General features: G+C 46.1%; 1 protein-coding gene and 1 pseudogene across 1 annotated transcript; one reads left to right on the top strand and one right to left on the bottom strand.

The window, feature by feature from the left end:
• Nucleotides 1-9,655: 9,655 nt before the first annotated feature.
• On the bottom strand, nucleotides 9,656-12,670 carry LOC119356533 (annotated as a pseudogene).
• A 1,534-nt stretch (nucleotides 12,671-14,204) lies between these two features.
• Nucleotides 14,205-18,396, top strand: LOC119293655 (ATP-dependent DNA helicase DDX11-like). Its single transcript, XM_037572046.1, has 9 exons — nucleotides 14,205-14,349; nucleotides 14,438-14,980; nucleotides 15,066-15,148; nucleotides 15,690-16,043; nucleotides 16,494-16,748; nucleotides 16,827-17,069; nucleotides 17,153-17,374; nucleotides 17,461-18,022; nucleotides 18,099-18,396. Exons 1-9 carry the CDS (start codon nucleotides 14,214-14,216, stop codon nucleotides 18,302-18,304), a joined length of 2,604 nt encoding a protein of 867 aa, XP_037427943.1. The 5' UTR covers nucleotides 14,205-14,213; the 3' UTR covers nucleotides 18,305-18,396.
• The last annotated feature ends 3,352 nt before the right edge of the window (nucleotides 18,397-21,748 follow it).

Here is a 21,748-nt window from a genome sequence, read left to right as displayed (position 1 = left end):
GAGATAATTGTACCTGCTCCAGAATTGGAAAGAAGTTCATCACAGAAATCAGTTCTAGTGATGCCTACACCAATTAGTGAGGAAGTTAATGATGATGATCATGAAACTTCAGATCAAGTTACTACCGAACCTCGTAGGTCAGCCAGAGTAAGGTCCGCACCAGAGTAGTAGGGTAATCTTGTTCTAGAGGTCATGTTACTTGACCATGACGAACCTAGGAACTATGATGAAGCGATGATGAGCCCAGATTCCGCGAAATGGCTTGAGGCCATGAAATCCGAGATGGGATCCATGTATGAGAACAAAGTATGGACTTTGATTGACTTGCCCGATGATCGGTGAGCCATTGAGAATAAGTGGATCTTCAAGAGGAAGACGGACACTGATGGTAGTGTTACTATCTACAGAGCTCGACTTGTCGTGAAAGGTTTTTGACAAGTTCAAGGTGTTGACTACAATGAGATTTTCTCACTCGTAGCGATGCATAAGTCTGTCCGAATCACGTTAGCAATTGCCGCATTTTATGAAATCTGGCAAATGGATAACAAAACTGCACTCCTTAATGGATTTATTAAAGAAGAGTTGTATATGATGCAACCAGAAGGTTTTGTCAATCCTAAAGGTGCTAACAAAGTGTGCAAAGCTCTAGCGATCCATCTATAGGACTGGTGCAAGCATCTCAGAGTTGGAATATACGCTTTGATGAGTTGATCAAAGCATATAGTTTTATACAAACTTGCGGTGAAGCCTGTATTTACAAAAAGTGAGTGGGAGCACTACAAGCTTTCTGATAAGTATATGTGAATGACATATTGTTGATCGGAAATAATGTAGAATTTTCTGGAAAACATAAAGGAGTATTTTAAAGGAGTTTTTGAAAGAAAGACCTCGGTGAAGCTGCTTACATATTGAGCATCAAGATCTATAGAGATAGATCAAGATGCTTGATAAGTTTTTCAATGAGTACATACCTTGACAAGATTTTGAAGTAGTTCAAAATGGAATAGTCAAAGAAGGAGTTCTTGCCTGTGTTGCAAGGTGTGAAGTTGAGTAAGACTCAAAGCCCGACCACGATAGAAGATAGAGAGAGAATGAAAGTCATTCCCTATGCATCAGCCATAGGTTCTATAAAGTATAGTTTGGCAAGGGAGTACAATAGTGATTTAGGAGTAGATCACTGGACATTGGTCAAAATTATCCTTAGAGGACTAAGGAAATATTTCTCGGTTATGGAGGTGATAAATAGTTCATCATAAAGAGTTGCGTCAATGCAAGCTTTGACACCGATCTGGATGACTCTGAGTCTCGATCTGGATACGTATTGAAAGTGGGAGCATTTGGCTAGAGTAGCTCCGTGCAGAGCATCGTAGACATAGAAATTTTCAAAATATATACGGATCTGAATGTGGCAAACCCATTGACTAGGCCTCTCTCACAAGCAAAACATGATCACACCTTAGTACTCTTTGGGTGTTAATCACATAGCGATGTGAACTAGATTATTGACTCTAGTAAACCCTTTGAGTGTTGGTCACATGGCGATGTGAACTATGGGTGTTAATCACATGGTGATGTGAACTATTGGTATAAATCACATGGCGATGTGAACTAGATTATTGACTCTAGTGCAAGTGGGGGACTGAAGGAAATATGCCCTAGAGGCAATAATAAAGTTATTATTTTATTTTCTTATATCATGATAAATGTTTATTATTCATGCTAGAATTGTATTAACTGGAAACTTGATACATGTGTGAAAACATAGACAAAACAAAGTGTCCCTAGTATGCCTCTACTAGACTAGCTCGTTAATCAAAGATGGTTAAGTTTCCTGACCATAGACATGTGTTGTCATTTGATGAACGGGGTCACATCATTAGGAGAATGATGTGATGGACAAGACCCATCTGTTAGCTTAGCACTATGACCATTTAGTTTATTGATATTGCTTCTTCGTGACTTATACATGTTCCTATGACTACGAGATATGCAATTCCCAAATACCGGAGGAACACTTAGTGTGCTATCAAACATCACAACATAACTGGGTGATTATAAAGATGCTCTACAGGTGTCTCCGATGGTGTTTGTTGAGTTTGCATAGATTGAGATTAGGATTTGTCACTCCGTGTATCGGAGAGGTATCTCTGGGCCCTCTCGGTAATGCACATCACTATAAGCCTTGAAAGCAATGTGACTAATAAGTTAGTTGCGGGATGATGCATTACGAAACGAGTAAAGAGACTTGCCGGTAACGAGATTGAACTAGGTATGGTGATACTGACGATCGAATCTCGAGCAAGTAACATACCGATGACAAAGGGAACAACGTATGTTGTTATGCGGTTTGACCGATAAAGATCTTCGTAGAATATGTAGGAGCCAATATGAGCAACCAGGTTCTGCTATTGGTTATTGACCGGAGATGTGTCTCGGTCATGTCTACATAGTTCTCGAACCCGTAGGGTCCGCACGCTTAACGTTTGATGATGATTTGTATTATGAGTTATGTGATTTGATGTACCGAAGTTTGTTCGGAGTCCCGGATGAGATCACGGACATGACGAGGAGTCTCAAAACGGTCGAGAGGTAAAGATTCATATATTGGAAGGTTGCATTCGGACACCGGAATGGTTCCGAGTGATTCGGGCATTTTTCCGCATTACTGTTCCCCCCGAGGAAAGATATGGGCCTTATGGGCCATAGGAGGGAGGCTAACCAGCCCACAAGGGGCTGGTGCGCCCCCCACAAGGGAGGAGGCCGAATTGGACTTGGGAAGGGGGCGCCACCCCCCTTTCCTTCTCCTACTCCCTCTCCTTCCCCTTTTCCCCCTCCGGTAGAAGAAAAAAAGGGTGGGACCGAATCCTATTAGGACTGGAGTCCTAGTAGGACTCCCCTCTCCCTGGCGCGCCCCTTGTTGGTCGGCCTCCTCCTCCCCTCCTTTATATACGGGGGCAGGGGGCACCCCAAAGGCACAACAGACAATCTCTTAGCCGTGTGCGGTGCCCCCCTCCACAGTTTTACACCTCGGTCATATCGTCGTAGTGCTTAGGCGAAGCCCTGCGCCGGTAACTTCATCATCATCATCACCACGCCGTCATGCTGACGGAACTCTCCCTTGGCCTTAGTTGGATCAAGAGTTCGAGCGACGTCACCGAGCTGAACATGTGCAGATCGCGGAGGTGCCGTGCGTTCAGTACTTGATCGGTTGGATCGCGAAGACGTTCGACTACATCAACTGCGTTACTAAACGCTTTCGCTTTCGGTATATGAGGGTACGTGGACACACTCTCCCCGCTCATTGCTATGCACCACCTAGATAGATCTTGCGTGATCGTAGGTTTTTTTTTTTTGAAATTACTGCGTTCCCCAACAATAACAACACCTCGCAACCCGACGTGTTAAAGGGGTTGCCAATCCCTTTCGGGTAACGATGCCAGAAATTTATAATAGATTGAAATAATAGATCGCAAATAAAATAAAGTGCAGAAAAGTATTTTTGGTTTAATAGATCTGAATAAAAATGCAAAGTAAAAGTAGATCGCAAGCGAATATATGAGAAAGAAGACCTGGGGGCCTAGGTTTCACTAGTGGCGTCTCTCGAGAAAAATAGCAAACGGTGGGTAAACAAATTACTGTTGGGCAATTGATAGAACTTAAAATAATTATGACGATATCCAGGCAATGATCGTTACATAGGCATCACATCCAAGATTAGTAGACCGACTCCTGCCTGCATCTACTACTATTACTCCACACATCGACCGCTATCCAACATGCATCTAGTGTATTAAGTTCATGGAAAAACGGAGTAATGCAATAAGAACGATGACATGATGTAGACAAGATCCGTTTACCTATTGCGTAGATATAGATCCCATCTTTTTATCCTTAGTAGCAACGATACATACGTGTCGGTTCCCTTTCTTTCACTAGGATCAAGCACCGTAAGATCGAACCCACTACCGGGCACCTCTTCCCATTGCAAGTCAAATAGATCAAGTTGGCCAAACAAAACCCAAATATCGGAGAAGAAATACGAGGCTATAAGATATCATGCATATAAGAGATCAAAGAAACTCAAATAACTTTCATGGATATAAAAAGATATAACTGATCATAAACTCAAAGTTCATCAGATCCCAACAAACACACCGCAGAAAGAGTTACATCATATGGATCTCCAAGAGACCATTGTATCGAGAATTCAGCGAGAGAGAGGAAGCCATCTAGCTACTAACTACGGACTCGAAGGTCTACAAAGAACTACTCACGCATCATCGGAGAGGCACCAATGGAGGTGGTGAACCTCATCTGAGATGGTGTCTAGATTGGATCTGGTGGTTCTGGACTCTGCGGCGGCTGGATGAATATTTCGTCGACTCCCGTAGGGTTTTGGGAATATTGGGGTATTTATAGAGCAAAGAGGCGGTCCGGGGGGCACCCGAGGTGGGCACAACCCACCAGGGCGCGCCTGGGCCTCCTGGCGCGCCTTGGTGGATTGTTCCCTCCTCACGACTCCCCTCAGGTGTAACCAGGGCCCAACTTCTTCCTTTTGGTCTATAAAAAATCATCGTAAAGTTTCGGGGCATTTGGACTCAGTCTGATATTGATTTCCTGCGATGTAAAAAACATGGAAAAATAACAACTGGCACTTGGCACTATGTCCATAGGTTAGTACCAAAAAATGATATAAAATGACTATAAAACAGCATGGAACAATCAAAAATTATAGATACGTTGGAGACGTATCAATACATACGTGTCGTTTCCCCTTCTGTCACTGGGATCAAGCACCGTAAGATCGAACCCACTACAAAGCACCTCTTCCCATTGCAAGATAAATAGATCAAGTTGGCCAAACAGAACCCAAATATCGGAGAAGAAATACGAGGCTATAAGAGATCATGCATATAAGAGATCAAAGAAACTCAAATAACTTTCATGGATATAAAAAGATATAACTGATCATAAACTCAAAGTTCATCAGATTCCAACAAACACACCGCAAAAAGAGTTACATCATAAGGATTTCCAAGAGACCATTGTATTGAGAATTCAGCGAGAAAGAGGAAGCCATCTAGCTACTAACTACGGACTCGAAGGTCTACAAAGAACTACTCACGCATCATCGGAGAGACACCAATGGAGGTGGTGAACCTCATCTGAGATGGTGTCTAGATTGGATCTGGTGGTTCTGGACTCTGCGGCGGCTGGATCAATATTTCGTTGACTCCCGTAGGGTTTTGGGAATATTGGGGTATTTATAGAGCAAAGAGGCGGTCCGGGGGGCACCCGAGGTGGGCACAACCCACCAGGGCGCGCCTGGGCCTCCTGGCGCGCCCTGGTGGGTTGTCCCCTCCTCGGGACTCCCCCAGGCACAGCCAGGGCACATTACGTTCCTTCTGGTCCATAAAAAATCTCCATAAAGTTTCGTTGCATTTGGACTCCGTCTGATATTGATTTCCTGCGATGTAAAAAACATGCAGAAAACAACAACTGGCACTTGGCACTATGTCAATATGTTAGTACCAAAAAATGATATAAAATGATTATAAACATCCAAGATTGATAATAAAACAACATGGAACAATAAAAAAAATTATAGATACGTTGGAGACGTATCACTGGCTAAAACTGGCTGATTTTTCAACTGTTTGAACCTGAAACTAACACTTCAACTGACTGAACCTGAAGCTAACACTGCAACTGTATGAACTTGACCTGAACCAGAATCTTCAGAGCTGTGGCGGTGCACCGATGACTCGTGGCGAGTGGAGGTACCCCTTGATGGTAGTATCAATAGTAATTGAGTCTCTAAGCCATGGCTCAGGTGCAGGTTGAGAAACAGATTCTTTACGCACAATGAACCTAAGCACCCAATTGAACTTTGACGGAAATAAGAGGTTTATTTCTAAAACCCTATCCCCTAACTTTGATCTCTCCTGAATTCTTCTGTTTTATGCCAGTCATCATTAAATCCACATCAAATGCAGCACAAAAACACAAGAAAAAACCATCAAAGCTCAGGCTTTAAATCTTCTACAACCTCTCTTCTTACTAAATCCCTAAACCCTAACTTTGATCTCTTCTAAATCCTTCCTTTTATGCCAATCATCGTTAAACCCACATCTTAGATCCAACAGAAAAACACATGAACAAATCATCAAAGCCCTGACTTTATCTCTGCTAAAACCCTATAGTCAGTAAAACTTCCTTCTTTTTCCATCCTACCTTCTAAGGACCAACACCATAAACAAACCATACTTTCCTTGCCTCCACCAAAATAGAGCGGAGCCTTTGAAGATAGAGATGAAGAACTCATCTACTTGTCCTCCAAAACAGGGCAAGATGGAGATAGAGATGTAGCAGATAGATATAGAGGAGATGGAGTACAACTTACCTCTGCACGACGGTCGCGCTGACTGCTGCTACATCGAGTGCTTTGTAGCCTTGATCTCCTCAAGTGCTCAAAAGGATGATAAAGGAAAAGAGGAAAAGAGCGGGAGGGGTAGGAGGTGGTTTGCAGAGCGACTGGTTAAAGAAGGAAATGAGGGGGTTGTCCGACGCGGCTTGACCAGGTGGGCGCGGCGACCTCATGCGGCTTGACCGGGTTGGCACGGCGACCAGGTGTGACTCGACCGAGAGGGCACAACTATTAGGTGTGGCTCCACCAGTGGACGTGAGTGCGTGACGGCCTGGTACGGTCTGGTGCGACGCTGGATCGGTTCAACTACGGGAAAAACTAGATTGAAAACCAGCACAAAAAAATAAAAAACCAGCGACGTGACATGTGAAATCAACACCAATTTGAAAAAAAAAATCTGGTTAGAGATAACTGTGATATAAAGGTGATAAAATGAGGGTATAAATTGCGGATTTTCTCAAATTGGGGTCAACACTCTCAAAAGGGTGAATCATGGGATAAAAAATGGAATCAACAGTTTTCTTCTTCTTTCGAAAAGCCCCGGCCTGCATCATTAGTAAAACAACTAATACAGGAAAAGAAATCTTGGGATTCTAACTGTCCAAAACTTGCTTAAACCAAACATACCCTAATCGTCTACATTTCATATGAAACAAACAAGCAAAACCTTATGCTTGAACCTGCTTGTACCGCCGTGGCGCTACACAGTTTGGCAGGAATGATGCCGACTCAGAGTTGTCAAATTGGCGGAACATTTACACATGGACCCAGAAAATGGGCTCTGAGGGTTGTGAGTTTGGTACTACTTAATTTGTTCACATGAAGAAAAAACTTAACATTCATCATGAAGAAAATGGGCTCTGAGGGTTGTGAGTTTGGTACTACTAATTATTCATTTTCATTATTAGCACTCGAGAGTACAGATAGCGTCGGAAGAAAGCAGAGAAAGAAAAGAATGTGCCGTACATGTACCAAAATACTTGTAAGGACCATCGCAAAAAGGGAAATACTTGTAGGGAAACTTCATCACCCACATACTGATCCGGCGTCCAAGCTACGGCAAGGGTTGTGTGCGGGCACGAGGTGCATGTCGTGGGAGAGACCGGGCATCTCGAAGGATTTACGCATGCACGCACTCACGTATGTTCTCTGTTAGGGCAACTCCAACGCATGATTCCAAATAAATGTCCGTTTACGCGGATTTCGTTTGTTTGGAAAGACAATGGAGTGACGTTCATCTAGAATTCTGGATGTGCCTGCCGTGCGTCCAACGCACGGCCGCATCTTGTCCGGCTGCATGCATATTTTTCAAACACAACAAAGATGTAGCTAAAACGCCAGCGGCCATAGTTCACATCAGCGGCCGTGGTTCAAACCGGCCGGCAACAAAGCCAACGGCCTACAGAATGGTCATTCCAAGTTTGACATCGACAACAAAGCCAGCGGCCGGCACATTAACCAGCCTTCAAAATGAACAAGTTTTTGACGCTGGCAACAAAGTCAGCGGCCGGCACACTAGCCAGCCATCAAAACTAAGAAGTTTTTTACGCCAGCAACAAAGCCAACGGCCGGCACACTAGCCAGCCTTCAAAATGAACGGCCATAATCAACGGTCGTGGTCTCGCCTAGTTCAGTCCGTCTCGGGCGAACATCTCCTTCTGCCGCTTGCGAACCAAGCATTCCTCTCCAGTGACATGTTGGTCTTGTCGACACTCATGATCTCGAGTGCCACCTCTTTTGCTTTGGTGTCAGCGTTGGTCGCCTCGGTCGCGAGCTTCTTCAGTTGAGCGGCCTCCTCAATGTCAAGCTTCTTCGTTTGAAACTCTAGATATATCTTCATTTGCTCCTCGGCTCCTCCCTGACTTCCTTTGAGCGGCGGCGCACGATACCCGGGTGTCTCAGGTGTGACGGACGAGCTCGGGCACCGGTACTGCTGTGGACGAACGGTCGACGAACCTGTGCTAGCCGCGGCCATGGCAGCGACCGAGAGAATGGCCGGCGGGGGTCGGCACAACCCTAACATGAGGGCGTGCGCCTTGGCGACGATGGACTCCTTGTTGTTGACGTTGGCTTGGTGCTGCGCGACACGCATCGCGCCCGCCTCGGTGGCGTAGCCGGTTGCGGCTTTCTTCTCCGTCACCTTTGTCTGCCGGTTCCTCCTCTTGGTCGATTTGGCGTCGAGCTTACGAGCTCCGCTGGCGTGAGCTCCGATCGCGACTTCTTGGGACCCTTCTTCTTCGCCGCGGGGCATGTGGCTGCGGCCGGGTCGCTGGGATTCCTCGGGAAGCCGGCCATGGAGGAGGGAGGGGAGGGGGCGTGGGAGGGTTTTGGGCAAACTGGAGGGAAATTGGGCGGGGTGTGTCGCGGGCGACCGGGCCAGGGGAGGACAAGGGCGCGCGTCCTGCCATCCGCGCGTTGTCCATTTCGACACAAGCGCGGCCGAATTTTGTACCGGGAATGGGTCGAAAGCGGAGAAAAAAAAGGCATTTATTCGTTTACTCCTGCACATTGGGTCGCGTTTTGTGTCCGTTTACCCGCAAACAAACGGGCTGGACCATTCGGGGTCGTGCTTTGCCTAAAAAAAATTCAGGGTCGTGCCTAGGGGTTTCCCTTAACCGTCTACAGCAGACCTGAAATACAACTCAACGAATGTCCGAAGAGTACAAGTACGTGCACGTTGGTATACTGCGACTAATAATCAAGTACTACACCCGTCTCAAAATATATGACTTTTTTAGGCTAGTTTAGCCTAAAAATTTACGGCCGTACATTGGACCGTGTTGGCTGCCCGCGGCAGTCAAGCCAACTCCACCGCGCGACCTTAAACGTACGTTCATTTTGTCCGGATTCTGTCCGTTTAGATAGGGCAATGAGGTTGTATCCGGACGTGTCCTGGGATGCGGTGGCCGTGCGCTCAGCGCGCGGCGGCATCCGTTTGCCCCATCCTGTCCGCGTCTATTTAAAAAAAAGTAACGTTTCAAATGCCAAACCCTAGTTCACGGCCCCAGTTCATCACGCCGGCAACAAAGCCAGCGGCCTACACGTCCATCACCGGTATCAGCCAGCGGCCGGCAACACAGCCAGCCTCCAAAATAAATAGTTGTCCTCGCCGGCAACACAGCCAGCCTCCAAAATGAATGTTTTCTCACCGGCACACTGTCAGCGGCCCAGCGGGCGGGCGGCACCCACTCCAGCCTCCAAAAAGAACGGCCATGCCGATCGGACGACCTAGTTCAGGCCTTCGGCGTCGAGCATCCCCTTCTGCCTGGCCTCGAACCAGGCCCTCGTCTTCTCGCTCATCTTCGACAAGTCCACACTCTTGATCACAAGGGCCACCTCCTTCGCTTTGGTGGCGGCATTGGTGGCCTCGATGTCGAGCTGCCTCTGCCTGGCCTTGACGTTGTCGGCCTCGATGTCGAGCTACCTTTGCCGGGCCGCCTCCTCCATGTCGAGCTGCCTTTACCGGGCCGCCTCCTCCATGTCGATCTTCCTCTTCTTGGCCGCCTCCTCCATCTCAAGCTTCTTTCTTTGAAGGTCTAGGTATTGCTTCATTTGCTCGTCCTTGCTTTGCCGCTTTTTCTCGTCCCTCACATCCTTTTGAGACATCATGCCATGCAAAGTGTCATGCAATGCCATGGATGAGGCATCACGTATGTCATCAACCTTGGAGTTGGTCTTGCCTCTCGGCCTCTTCAACGCCTCGCCATCTCCACCTCCGACGAACTTGGCCGTCTTCAGTCCTCTCTTCCTTTGTAGTTCACGGTATTGGTCCTTGAACTTAGGGCAATTGTTGATGATCGTCCAACAACGCGTAAGAGTGAATGGCTTGTCATTGTGCCGGGCCTTGAATGCCTTCAAAAATTGAAATGCCTACACCACATGATCAACAAGAAGTGAACATGCAAACATATACAAGGCCGAAGTCTCATGGTCGTAGCAAGGAAAGGGCTAGGAAGAGGAGAGCATACCGTGTCCCCAACGCCGAGACCACTCATGGCCGTGCTTCAACGCTCTCAAATGCGGCTTGATACTTGTTGCACTCTTGTTGGATGAACAACCATCTCTTTTGAATCGAGCCGATGCCACAGTTGCTTGTAATTTGGTAGGGCTCGAACATCTTCCTTTCATGGATTGTTTTGTGGACTCTCGTCCAAAAAACAATGCCCTTTTGTTGCGCGCCGGTCCTCGGATCTTGGCTAATCTCCATCCAAGCTTGGCAAATCAACTTGTCCTCATCTTGTGTGTATGAATCCGTGCGAATGCTCTTCCTCTTCTTTTGTGCTTCCGCTCTTTGGGTCAGCTCGTCGATGAACAATGGCTCGCCACTAATATCAACGTCATTGCATTCTTCTTCATCACCATCACCTTCGACATAGATGTCATCGTCTTCATGCCATGAGTCACCATGGTCGTAGTCAGCACGGTCGTCAGCCTCTTTATCGGGGACGTACTGGGCGCGGCCATCCTGACTTTGGGTCTCCTCGGGGTCGTAGGCACGTCTGTGCCCAGCCTCGAAGATCACGTTCTCCATGTACGGGTTGTAGAAGGGGTGGTCGACCGGTGCCATTGGTGTTGGCATTCCGTCAAACAACACGCGGGGGGCCGGCATGGTGCCCGTGAATGGTACCCGTGCCTGCTTGCTTTGCATCTCGACGGATGGCCGCCCGCCGCTGCTGGACCCAGGCGTGACGTTGAGGTCGACGGCCGCGGGGCGCGGTGTGGACGGCGCGAACAAGCCAACGTCCGGCGACCCCGAGAAACGGGTGTGACCGTCGTGCCTTGGCGGAAGAAAGCCGAGCGACATGGGCGTGGTCCGCGACTGGCAATGCGCAGGCCGGGCGAACGACGAGCCTATGCTCGCCGGGCCAACGGCTGCTGTAGTGAAACCGGCCGGACGGCCCATGCCAAGCATGAGGAGGGCGTGCGCTTTGTTGACGATGTCCTCCTTCTCGTCGGCCGCGGCCTTGCGCCGCGCGGCCTCAATCGCATCTCGCTCGGCGGCGAACTTGGCCGCGGCGGCATTGCCCTTGACGACCGCTCTCCGGCTCCTCTTCTTCGCCGCTTCCGCGTCCAACTTGGCGATCTCCTCCGGCGTGCACTCCGACCGCGGCTTCCTTGGCGCCTTGGCCGCCTTCTTCTTCACCTTTCCGGGCGGGTCGACTGGAGCTCCGGCCCGTCCGCGCGCTGTCCGTTTCACTCCAAAACCGGCGCAAACTTGGGCCGGGATGGATCGAAAGCGGACACAAAACGGATAAAAATCCGTTTGCTCCCGCGGTTGGGCCGCCCGGTTTGTCCCTTTTACTCCAAACGAACGGGGACGGACAGAATAGAGTCGCGCGGTGGGGTTGGCCGTGAAGACTCCAGCGCTAGCTAGGGAGGTCCTAGCCTGGGATGGAAGAGATGGTGAAGAAGGGAGCGGAGATGCTGAAAGCGAATACCACTCAGATGATGCTGCTGTGTGGACCTCCTCCGGCGACAAACACGGAAGGGCGCGACTGAAAGTGAAGATGGGTGACATTCTGGAATCGGCTTCGTCTGCGGAGGACGCACTGCTGGTTCTCTACTGGCATAGGATGTTGTAGTTCATTTTGGCAAATCTGGTGGTACTTTGTTGGCCTTGTCCTGGTGATGTGCGGCTGTAATATGTGCGATACTTCTCTAGTTTCTGTAGGCAGTTTTAGGTGATAGCAGGTTTTCGCCCCATGATCTGATGTTCCTGATGACAGGCGCAGATAGTGGGTTTCCTGCTATTGCCCCGAACTCGCTTTTCTTCTTTCCCTAGCCCCTCTAGTTTCAGTTTCCTGAGACAATGTATTTCCGTTATGAAAGTAATGGAAAGGGAAAAGCCCGGTTCGAAAAAGGGAGGTCCTAGCCGGCGCGTGCCAGCCCAGAATCACATGGTGTGATGTGATGCTCACCAGGCGCCAGGTCGCGTCCGTACGGACCGGAGCCAGGAGCCATCCGTATATCCAGTCATCCACACGTCGTGACTCACCGCACACGCGGCGTTCTCTTCTGATTCTGGAAGTGACTGTTCGCCCGGAAGATGCGAGCTCCGCGGGGCTGGCTGACGGTGAAACGAGCAACATGCACGTAGCCCGCGGCCGGAGTCCCTCCCCCGTCTCTTGTGCCTGTGCCGCGGCCGCCAACGTCACCGTCTGAGCCGCCCGGCGCCGCATGGAGTTCCACGGCGTGATGAGAAAACGGCAGCACGCTCGAGGCTACCCTGATGCCTCCCTGCATGGGCGCTACGGCCTACAAACAGTGTTGGTATGACCATGTTTTTGTTTGTTTTTGACAGGACATGTTTGGTTCATGTAAAAAAAAACATCTAAGACGCGGATTCTCAAACAACCGTGAACGTCTGTTCCGGAATTAGGGCCTCTTTGTTTCGCAGGATTGCACATGACATGATCCACACTACAACACAGTCGCTTCTGTTCCTCCTCGATGCACCACTTCCGCTACGACGGCGAGCTCTAGCACCTTGTGGAGAGCCTCTCGATGAAGCAGAAGCACAAAATGTTCAGCCTTGCGGACAACTAGCGGGCCCGTCATGTGCGACGGATATAGGTCGGCTTGCCTGCGAGCTCACCGGAGGTGAGCGACGACGACCTGATGATGAAGCAGATGTCCGACGACGAGTCGGTGTCCGCGCATGCACCGATCCATGCCGGCTTCACCATGGAATAGGCACATACACACTTTAACACCATCATGGCAGAGGTGCCGCCGGGTATCGGTGTTTCGACTGGTGCAGGAGGACTAATGCTACAACCTCGCCCTCCTTGTGCATAACCGGCTGGCGAAGAGGCAAATCTACGGCAAGTTCACGGGCGAGGAGGCCGTGGCCGCCATGGTCTTGGAGGACCCAAACTTCGTCAACCACCAGCGGGCGCTCTACAAGGCCGCATGTAGCACTCACACCGGCTGCAGTGCGATCGCCGCGGAGGAGGATGCGGAGGCGGCGCAGCCGCACAGGCGATCATGGACGAGGGCGTCTCCGCATCATTCTGGCGCCCGCATGGTTCGCTCTTCTCCCGCAACTTCACTTCCTGCAGCTGATGGCCGTAGCATGGGGAAGACAAAACGTGAGACACGGACCCCTCCACAGTCGACGAAGATCTCAACTAGGTTTTTGTATGTTTAAAAAATGTCATGTCGGCTATTGTTTGATGAAATATGTCAAAAATGACATGACTTTGGTCCGATTTGAATGAAAATCGTTTGGTTCACATGAAATTTGTCCACTTTGATTAAATTTCATTTTGAAATGTGTCTAACCGTTTGATGGATAGTTTTGGATGACCGGCTCCCCTATCATTGTCCACGGACTCAGCTACAAACGAATAGTATGTCCGCTTTTGGGGAACAGCTTTGGAGATGCCCTACCACAATTGAGGCAATCTTGCCACCCTTTTCCGAGCCAGTGACATGAGGGGCATAGATTGCATCAAAATAATGTTGCCAAAAGTGTGGGAGCAAACCAAACATGAGGCTAACTGGGTCACCGATATTCAGGTGAATACCAAAATCTGACGTAAAAAATTGAGTATACGTTTTTTCGAGTAAAAAAAAAGAGTATACGTAAATGTATTCAGTTTAGCATCCGTACAAGGCTATATTTGAGCCCACAGCCTGCTCTTCAGCCCAGTAGCCCACAGCCCACAGCACGCGAAAGAAATTTGAGTATTCTGGTTGTCTTCAATCCCGTATCCAAAGTTGCAGGGGCAGCGCGCGCGGGAAACCCCCACCAAACCCACCGCACAAGCGCGCGCTCGCCAAAATGCCGCCGCCGCCGCGGCAGGACTTCCCGGCGTTCCCTTTCGCGCCGTACCCGATCCAGTCGGAGTTCATGTCCTTCCTCTACAGCGCCCTCTCTTCCGGCCCCCGCGCCCTCGCGCTCCTCGAAAGCCCCACCGGTAAGCCCTGCTCTGCCGCCTTCCCCCCCTCATCCTCCGGTCCTCGCGAGCCACCACTAACGATTCAGCCTCCCCCGCGTTGCCGCAGGCACCGGAAAGACCCTCAGCATCATCTGCAGCGCGCTCCAGTGGCTCCTCGACCACCGCGCCGCCGGCCACGAACGGGCCAATGGCTCCGCCCCCGCTGCTGTCGGCGGCGAAGACGACGACGAGCCCGACTGGATGCGGGATTTCACACCGCTTCCGCCTAAGAAGGGCACCGGTAAGAAGTCGGAGACTCACCCCCGGAGGAGGCAGGGGATGAGGAAGGTGGGGGGTTCGGAGAAATCCGAGGGAATTGGGGAGAACGACGGCGAGGAGGAGTTCTTGCTTGACGAGTACGAGAGTGATGACGAGGAGGGCACAAGGCCGCATGCCGCCGGGAAGCGGGCACACTGTGGTGGTGGTGGTAGCAGTAGTAGTGAGAGCGAGGACGAAGAGGAAGAAGAGGAGGCGACTCCCAAGGTGTATTTCACCAGCCGCACGCACTCGCAGCTCTCGCAGTTTGTCCGGGAGCTCAAGAGGACGGATTTCTCCGGGAAGCTCAGGACGGTGTGCTTGGGGTCCAGGAAGAGCTTGTGTATTAACAAGGGTGAGTGGGTCATTTGGTCATCTTTGTTCTTCTAGTTTCGGGGCTGGGATTGTGTTTAGTTGATCTGTGGTGCGTTTGCTTGCAGATGTTCAGAAGCTGGGGAGCGCAAACCGGATCAACGAGAGGTGCTTGGAACTGCAAAAGAACAAGAAGAGCAGCAAAATTAAGGCATGTTTCAATTACATCAATTTGATTTACAATGCTCAGCTGTTTTGTTAGACACTTCTCTTTGTTAGATAGTATTGTCTTGGACTTCTGCACCCAAATTTGGCTCTTTCTTGCACGTTTAGGGCCTGGCATGCTCATGAGGTGCGATTAATATTGTTTCCCGGCCGTAATTTCTTCCAATATTTCGAGCTGAACTTTGGTTTTGTTTCTCGGTGGAAATATAACTAGACATGCACTGAGTTGTTTTTCACATACCTGCATTCAGTGTGCCAGTGACCATCTTTTGTCTTTTATTTCCCACACAGGCTGATTGCACAGGAAAGCGTATGGTTATCACTTATCATACTTGTATGTGCTGGGTTGTTAAATACTACCTCTGTCTCATAATATAAGACGTTTTTTTGACACTATGATAGGTTGTTAAATACTACACTTCAGTAATGTTTTTTGACACTACGGAGTAGTAAATACCATTAGTGTGCTGTCAATTTTTAACTTTTGTTGTTAACAACTGGTAATTTTTGCGGCTGTAAATGTTCAGGTCGAGGGTGATAACAAAAAGGGGCACCGAACAAAGACCTCCTGTGGGTGCCCAATGTTAAGAAACAGAAGTCTGCAGAAACAGTTCAAGAGTGAAGTGTCTGACCATGGTGCATTGGATATTGAGGATTTGGCACAAATTGGAAGGAGGATTGGAACATGTCCATACTACAGTGCACGTGACATGGTCCGCTCAGCTGACCTCGTAGTACTTCCTTACCAGTCTTTGTTGCTGAAGTCTGCTAGAGAATCACTTGGCCTTAATCTGAAGAACAGTGTTGTCATCATAGATGAGGCTCACAACTTAGCAGACTCCCTTACTAGCATGTACAACTCAAAGGTCACATCTTCTCAGGTTAGTCTTCCTCATAATTGACCTGCCCCTCACGGTATGGTGACGATGTTTTTGTTCTGAGTTCTAGATCCCTAACATCTGTTGGAAACTTCACTGTGACGCATCTAATTCCACACACTATGCAGAATTAGTCTGACTGTACAGTTGTACTCTATCTTCATAATTTCATTCGCTTTGCACATTCGATAATGTTTTCCAAGATCTGAACATAGAGGTGTTGTAAGTAGGTTTACCATATAAGGAGATCTAACCAAAGAGAGTTTTCTGGTAGAGAGCTTGACTTTGCTCAGTTGTGTTGTTGTAGCAGACAACAGGATAATAAAATTGATATTTATCGGTCCACTTTTAAAATTTCCCTTTACTAAGCAAAATATAATTAGCAAATGAATTGAGACTGTTTGCTTCCAGTTGTGGAAACTAACTTAATTTTATGATTCTCATTTTTGTTAGTTGAGGGCAGTTCTTTCCCACCTGGAGGCATATCTCAATAGATTTCAGAATGTTCTGGGAGCTGGAAATCGACGTTACATCCAGACCTTGACAGTTCTAACACGGTCATTCCTACGATGTTTGATAAGTAATGAAGATTGTTCCTCCGCTGTGACCTCTTTGACTATAAATAAGTTCTTATTCTCCCTTGATATCGATAACATAAACATAGTAAAACTTTGTCAGTATCTGAAGGAAAGCAATATAATCCACAAGGTGAAATATTTCTTCCACTACGTTTCCATTCAGTCTTGTTGTGTCTAGAACCTATAAGAATTGACTGCTGATATGCAGGTTAGTGGATATGCCAACAAATTATTTTTCACCGAAACTGGTGTGGGTGATTTGAATCATGGGCAGCAACATGGTGAAGGAAGCAGTATAACAAGCTTTCAGGGTTTGGCTGACTTTTTACGCTCTCTACTGTACTGCAATGATGATGGAAGAATCATAGTTGCACGGCACAAGCCTGGTGGACACTCTGAAGATGCATATATCAAATTTGTGATGCTTTGTGCAGAGAAAACATTTTCTGAGGTGATGTACCTTGCTCCATATGTTGCTTGGAGACAAGAGTTGTCCTATTTCACATGCGTATTTATAAATCTTTCCTCTTGCAGGTTACAGATGACGCACATGCTGTTATTATGGCCGGTGGAACCCTCCAGCCTATTGAAGAAACAAGGCTGCGCTTGTTTCCAGGCTTATTGCCTAGTGATATAAAATTCTTCTCGTGCAACCACATTGTCCCCCCTGAGAGTATTCTTCCTATAGCTGTTACATGTGGGCCCTCAGGCAAGAAATTTGATTTCAGCCACAGCTCAAGGAGCTCTCCTACCATGGTATGTATACCTCGAGTCATTTCTCCTTTACTCTCTAATGTTTGCACGTTATTTTTGTGCCTATTCTTATCTGCCTATCTTTGCAGATCGAAGAGCTTGGACGTTTTCTTTGCAATATAGTGACAATAGTACCAGAGGGAATAGTAGTGTTTTTCTCTTCCTATGATTATGAAAAACAAGTTTATGATGCATGGATGGCTTCAGGCACAATTTCTAAGATTTCTAAGAAGAAGCACGTGTTCAGAGAGCCAAGAAGCAGTGTGGATGTCGAGATGATACTCAACAAATACAAGGAGGCAATTCAATCCTGCTGCAGCAATGGTTCAGGAGACACAAGTGTCAACGGGGCACTTTTAATGGCTGTTGTTGGTGGGAAGATCTCTGAAGGCATAAACTTCAGTGATGGTATGGGTCGTTGTGTTGTGATGGTTGGATTGCCTTATCCAAGCCCAGATGATGTGGAACTGATGGAGACAATAAAACACATTGGAAACCATTCCACCTCCTCTGTGGCTGGAGATGATGAGTCCTTGAGCAGAGACGATGAATGCAAGGTTGAGCCTGGTTTTGGTATACTAAGGAAGAGTGGTAAAAGTGGTCAAGAGTACTATGAAAACTTATGCATGAAAGCCGTGAATCAATGTATCGGTAAGCTGCTGTGTAATCTTAACATTTATGATTTTTTTGGCTCTAGTTGTTAAATGATGAACAAATTTGCTTGCAGGCAGAGCAATCAGGCATGTAAATGACTATGCTGCAATGCTGTTGGTTGACTCGCGTTACTTGCACACGTCATCAGGCAGGGGTTTCTCTTGCCCCGTTGAAAAGCTCCCCCAGTGGATCAAGACACGACTGACTTGCGGTCAAAACTATGGGGAAGTTCATAGGTTGTTGCTTCAGTTTTTCAGAACCAATAAACAAATTCATTGAAATGTTAGATGTTGTTGCTACATTTAATGAAGCCAAGCATGTACGTTTTACACGTAGGTTTGCGTATATGTGATGCATTTTTGTTTGGCTGATATCAGTGCAATGTGATGACCAACCGTTCAAAGGTTGAATTAGCACTTGAAATCCCATGTTATCGGTGGCTGATATCAGTTACCGAAGGTATGTGCACCCCTGTTATTTTCCCACACCCAGTTCCGAGGAGCACCACACCCCAGTTCTTATTCAACAAAAGGAAAACATGATAAGGTGCTGGCCTAGCACCGTCATCGATCTCATTTAATCATATACTAAGCGTTTGGCGCGCTTTGCTGCGTCACTTGGGCCATGTTTTTTTTTCCAAGGCTACATGGCCTTCATTTTCCCCAGATTTTCTTGTTGCAGTGAGTTGTTGAAATACTCAGATTTGTTGGTATTTTTCTGGAGGTGCTTTGTAACCTTTTCTTAGTAAGTTATGTGTATGGCAGGTGTGCTGAGCAATCTTCAAATCATTCAAAAAATAAGTTATTCGTATTTTTTGCAGTATAGCTTACCATGTATCCCATATGATTGAATCCTTTTGTTGTTGAGATAGTGGGAGTGGCTGATGTGTTCAGTGTTCTATGACAAAACACCTTAGTTGTCATTTCTTTGCCACATTTGATAAGAATTTGCAAGTCAACTAAAACAATAAGATAGTTTTCAAGGAGAAAAACAGTAAGATATAGCTTGTGAGAAATTGCACTTTGAGAGCACATCAGTTTACACTGTGCTGTACTCTAGTGAGTACAATAGGGGCTGAAAAGCTGGAAGTGTTGTTCTGCTCCAAGATGTACAATAATTTTTTTAAATAGGGAAAATAAATAAAATCTGATTTTCTTGTGACAAACATTATTGAATGTTTTACAACCATGCAAAGTTTATGTTGAAAAAATATTCGTGGAGATATGAGCAAAAAAACAAAATCGATGTTCCAAAATGCTTTAGAAAAATTGCCCTTTTTGGAACATTCTTTTAATATATTTTTTGCCCGGACTTCATGAGATTTTTTCTCACCACAAATGTTGCAAGTTGGTAAAACATTCAACAACGTTTACAAAAATAAATAAATCAGTTTTCTTTATTTATTTCCTTTTTTCTCTCCAAATTTTACTGTTCACCCGGGTGCATATGCACCTGAGTGCAGAAACTCCATAAGCATGTCTGGCTCTTGGTGATATATATACCCTATATGAAAAAAGTATTCCCTCTGTTTCTAAATATAAGACCTTCTAGAGATTTCAATACGAACTACATACGGATATATATAGACATATTTTAGAGTATTGATTCACTCATTTTGCTCCGTATGTAGGTCATATTGAAATCTCTAAAAGGTCTTATATTTAGGAACGGATGGAGTAGTAATTACAGAAAAATTAAATAAACTTGACCTTCTGTTGTACTCGTATAAAAAGTTTGGACAAGGAATAACTTTCATGGTATTGTTGGTGAAAAAAATCAACACTAGTTTTTTCTTCATGAAACTTTTTATAAGGGTACAAAAGAAGGCCAAGTTTATTATAAGAAAAGCTTCTGACATTTTTGACATTTTGTAATTACTAAAAAAAATCTATATCAGATGTATATACACCTGAGAGCCAAAAGATATTTCCCTCTCAAGTATAGATAAGATCGGAAAAGTGGAGAAAGGAAAGAATGTGCCGCACAAAGGTTTACGCTCGCACGCCGTTCTCCTCTATTCGTCGTCTCCAGCTGATCTATACGAGCGTCCGGAACATAAGTGACCGAAGAATACAAAGAATAAGAGTATCTCTAGTCGACCCCATATAATTTTTAGGTCCTCATCCTATTATCCATTCTTTAATCCCTTATTATTTAGAGAGTATACAAGTAAATATTTTTATGTAATCAATCCCCAAAACCTAATATTTCGAAAGATTTCTTTTGTTAGTTCATCCAAACATTTGCATACAAACTTTATTTGAGCATATATTATTACAACATACTCCCTCCGTCCCAAAATAAGTGTCAACTTTGTATAACTTTAGATATATTTTTAAATTATGCAATTTTAAGGTTATTTGCCAAATATGCAGTTACATCAATTTTAAAACATATATTACAAAGAAAGTGGTGTTGGTCGATTTATTAAGAGACATTGGCTCTTAATTGTTTTAGTCAAATCGAAACCATCTAGGTTAGGCAAAGGTAGAAGAAAACAAAACCGCGTGTCTTTGCAATCTATTTTAGTATCGTTAAATATCATGCAGCCATCGCTAAAGTTGATAAAGATTTCTAGCTTGCATGACTTCAGGTGTAAGTAAGTAGAAGGGATAACGCTGGAGTAAATAAAATATCTGTAAGCAATATGTTCTCGAATTTTTGACATTGCATGTTTCATGGTTTTTTCTAGCTAGATATGTTTTCCATACTTTGTGGTTTCAAAAATCAATGACATTGCATGCATTTGTTCTGGAAATAGCATCATTCATTTGCATCAAATGCATGGTCTTTTGCTAAGTTTGTTATGCAATCTGCATAAAATGCTTGCTTTGTACTCCCTATGTTTCATAATTCTTATCATGGTCTTAATTCAGATTTGAACTAAACCACAACATGAATTATGGAACAGAGGGAGCACTTAGTAGAATTGTATCATTTGCAATATTTATGGATAGATATTTGTAAATGATTGTGTTTTTTCTTGGTTCGGCTGCTATGTGCATTAAAACATGCAATTAAGTCCCAAAAGTAACAACACCTTGCACTCATCACCTTAGCTCGCACAAAAACAACCCAACTCATCAAGTATATGCATTAACCAATTGACTCGATAATTATGTATTTTACTAGCAAACATGCCTGTGCGTTGCAACGTTTAAAAAAAAAGATCACATGCCTATAGCACCAATAATCATTGTTTAAGATCTCGAATAGGTCTACACCCTCTATTTCAACATGGTGCTCCACCCGTCCGTTTATCCTCCTTCCTGCCCTCGCTGATAGTGGCCACGGTGTCCAGCTAATCACAATACATCCGAATGTGGTCAATCCGAAGGCGATGATCCAGGACACTGCACGACACAGCTGTCACTAAACCACGCGAGTGCAAGGGAATGCTTAAAACTCCTAGAACTAATCTCATCAAGCTGGACGCCATATTTTTTTTAAAGAGTACTCATCCTTTGAGACATCGGCAAGGACATTCCGCTGAGTTTTCCTTTTGAGCTCTTATTTATTTCATTACAATTAGGCCTTGGTTAGCTTTTTTCTTTGTTGCTTTAACATCAGCCATCGGAGCTGATTTTTGTTGTATTTGAATTTGCATAAACTAGAAAAATAATATAAAAATACAGTCGAGAGAAATCCCTCCTAGTTTCAAAAAAAAAAATCTCTTGCCAAATGAACCACACTTATTGAAGAGAGCACATATGAAAGATCGAG

The sequence above is a fragment of the Triticum dicoccoides genome, chromosome 1A (genome assembly GCF_002162155.2).
Source record: "Triticum dicoccoides isolate Atlit2015 ecotype Zavitan chromosome 1A, WEW_v2.0, whole genome shotgun sequence".
Lineage (NCBI taxonomy): Eukaryota > Viridiplantae > Streptophyta > Magnoliopsida > Poales > Poaceae > Triticum > Triticum dicoccoides.
This window is presented reverse-complemented; position numbering and strand designations above follow the sequence as displayed.

Coding starts and splice junctions, on each gene's coding strand:
- LOC119293655 (XM_037572046.1), top strand. CDS start 14,214: ATGCCGCCGCCGCCGCGGCAGGACTTCCCGGCGTTCCCTTTCGCGCCG. Junction 14,350..14,437: donor GCTCCTCGAAAGCCCCACCG/GTAAGCCCTGCT, acceptor GCGTTGCCGCAG/GCACCGGAAAGACCCTCAGC. Junction 17,375..17,460: donor CAAGGAGCTCTCCTACCATG/GTATGTATACCT, acceptor CTATCTTTGCAG/ATCGAAGAGCTTGGACGTTT.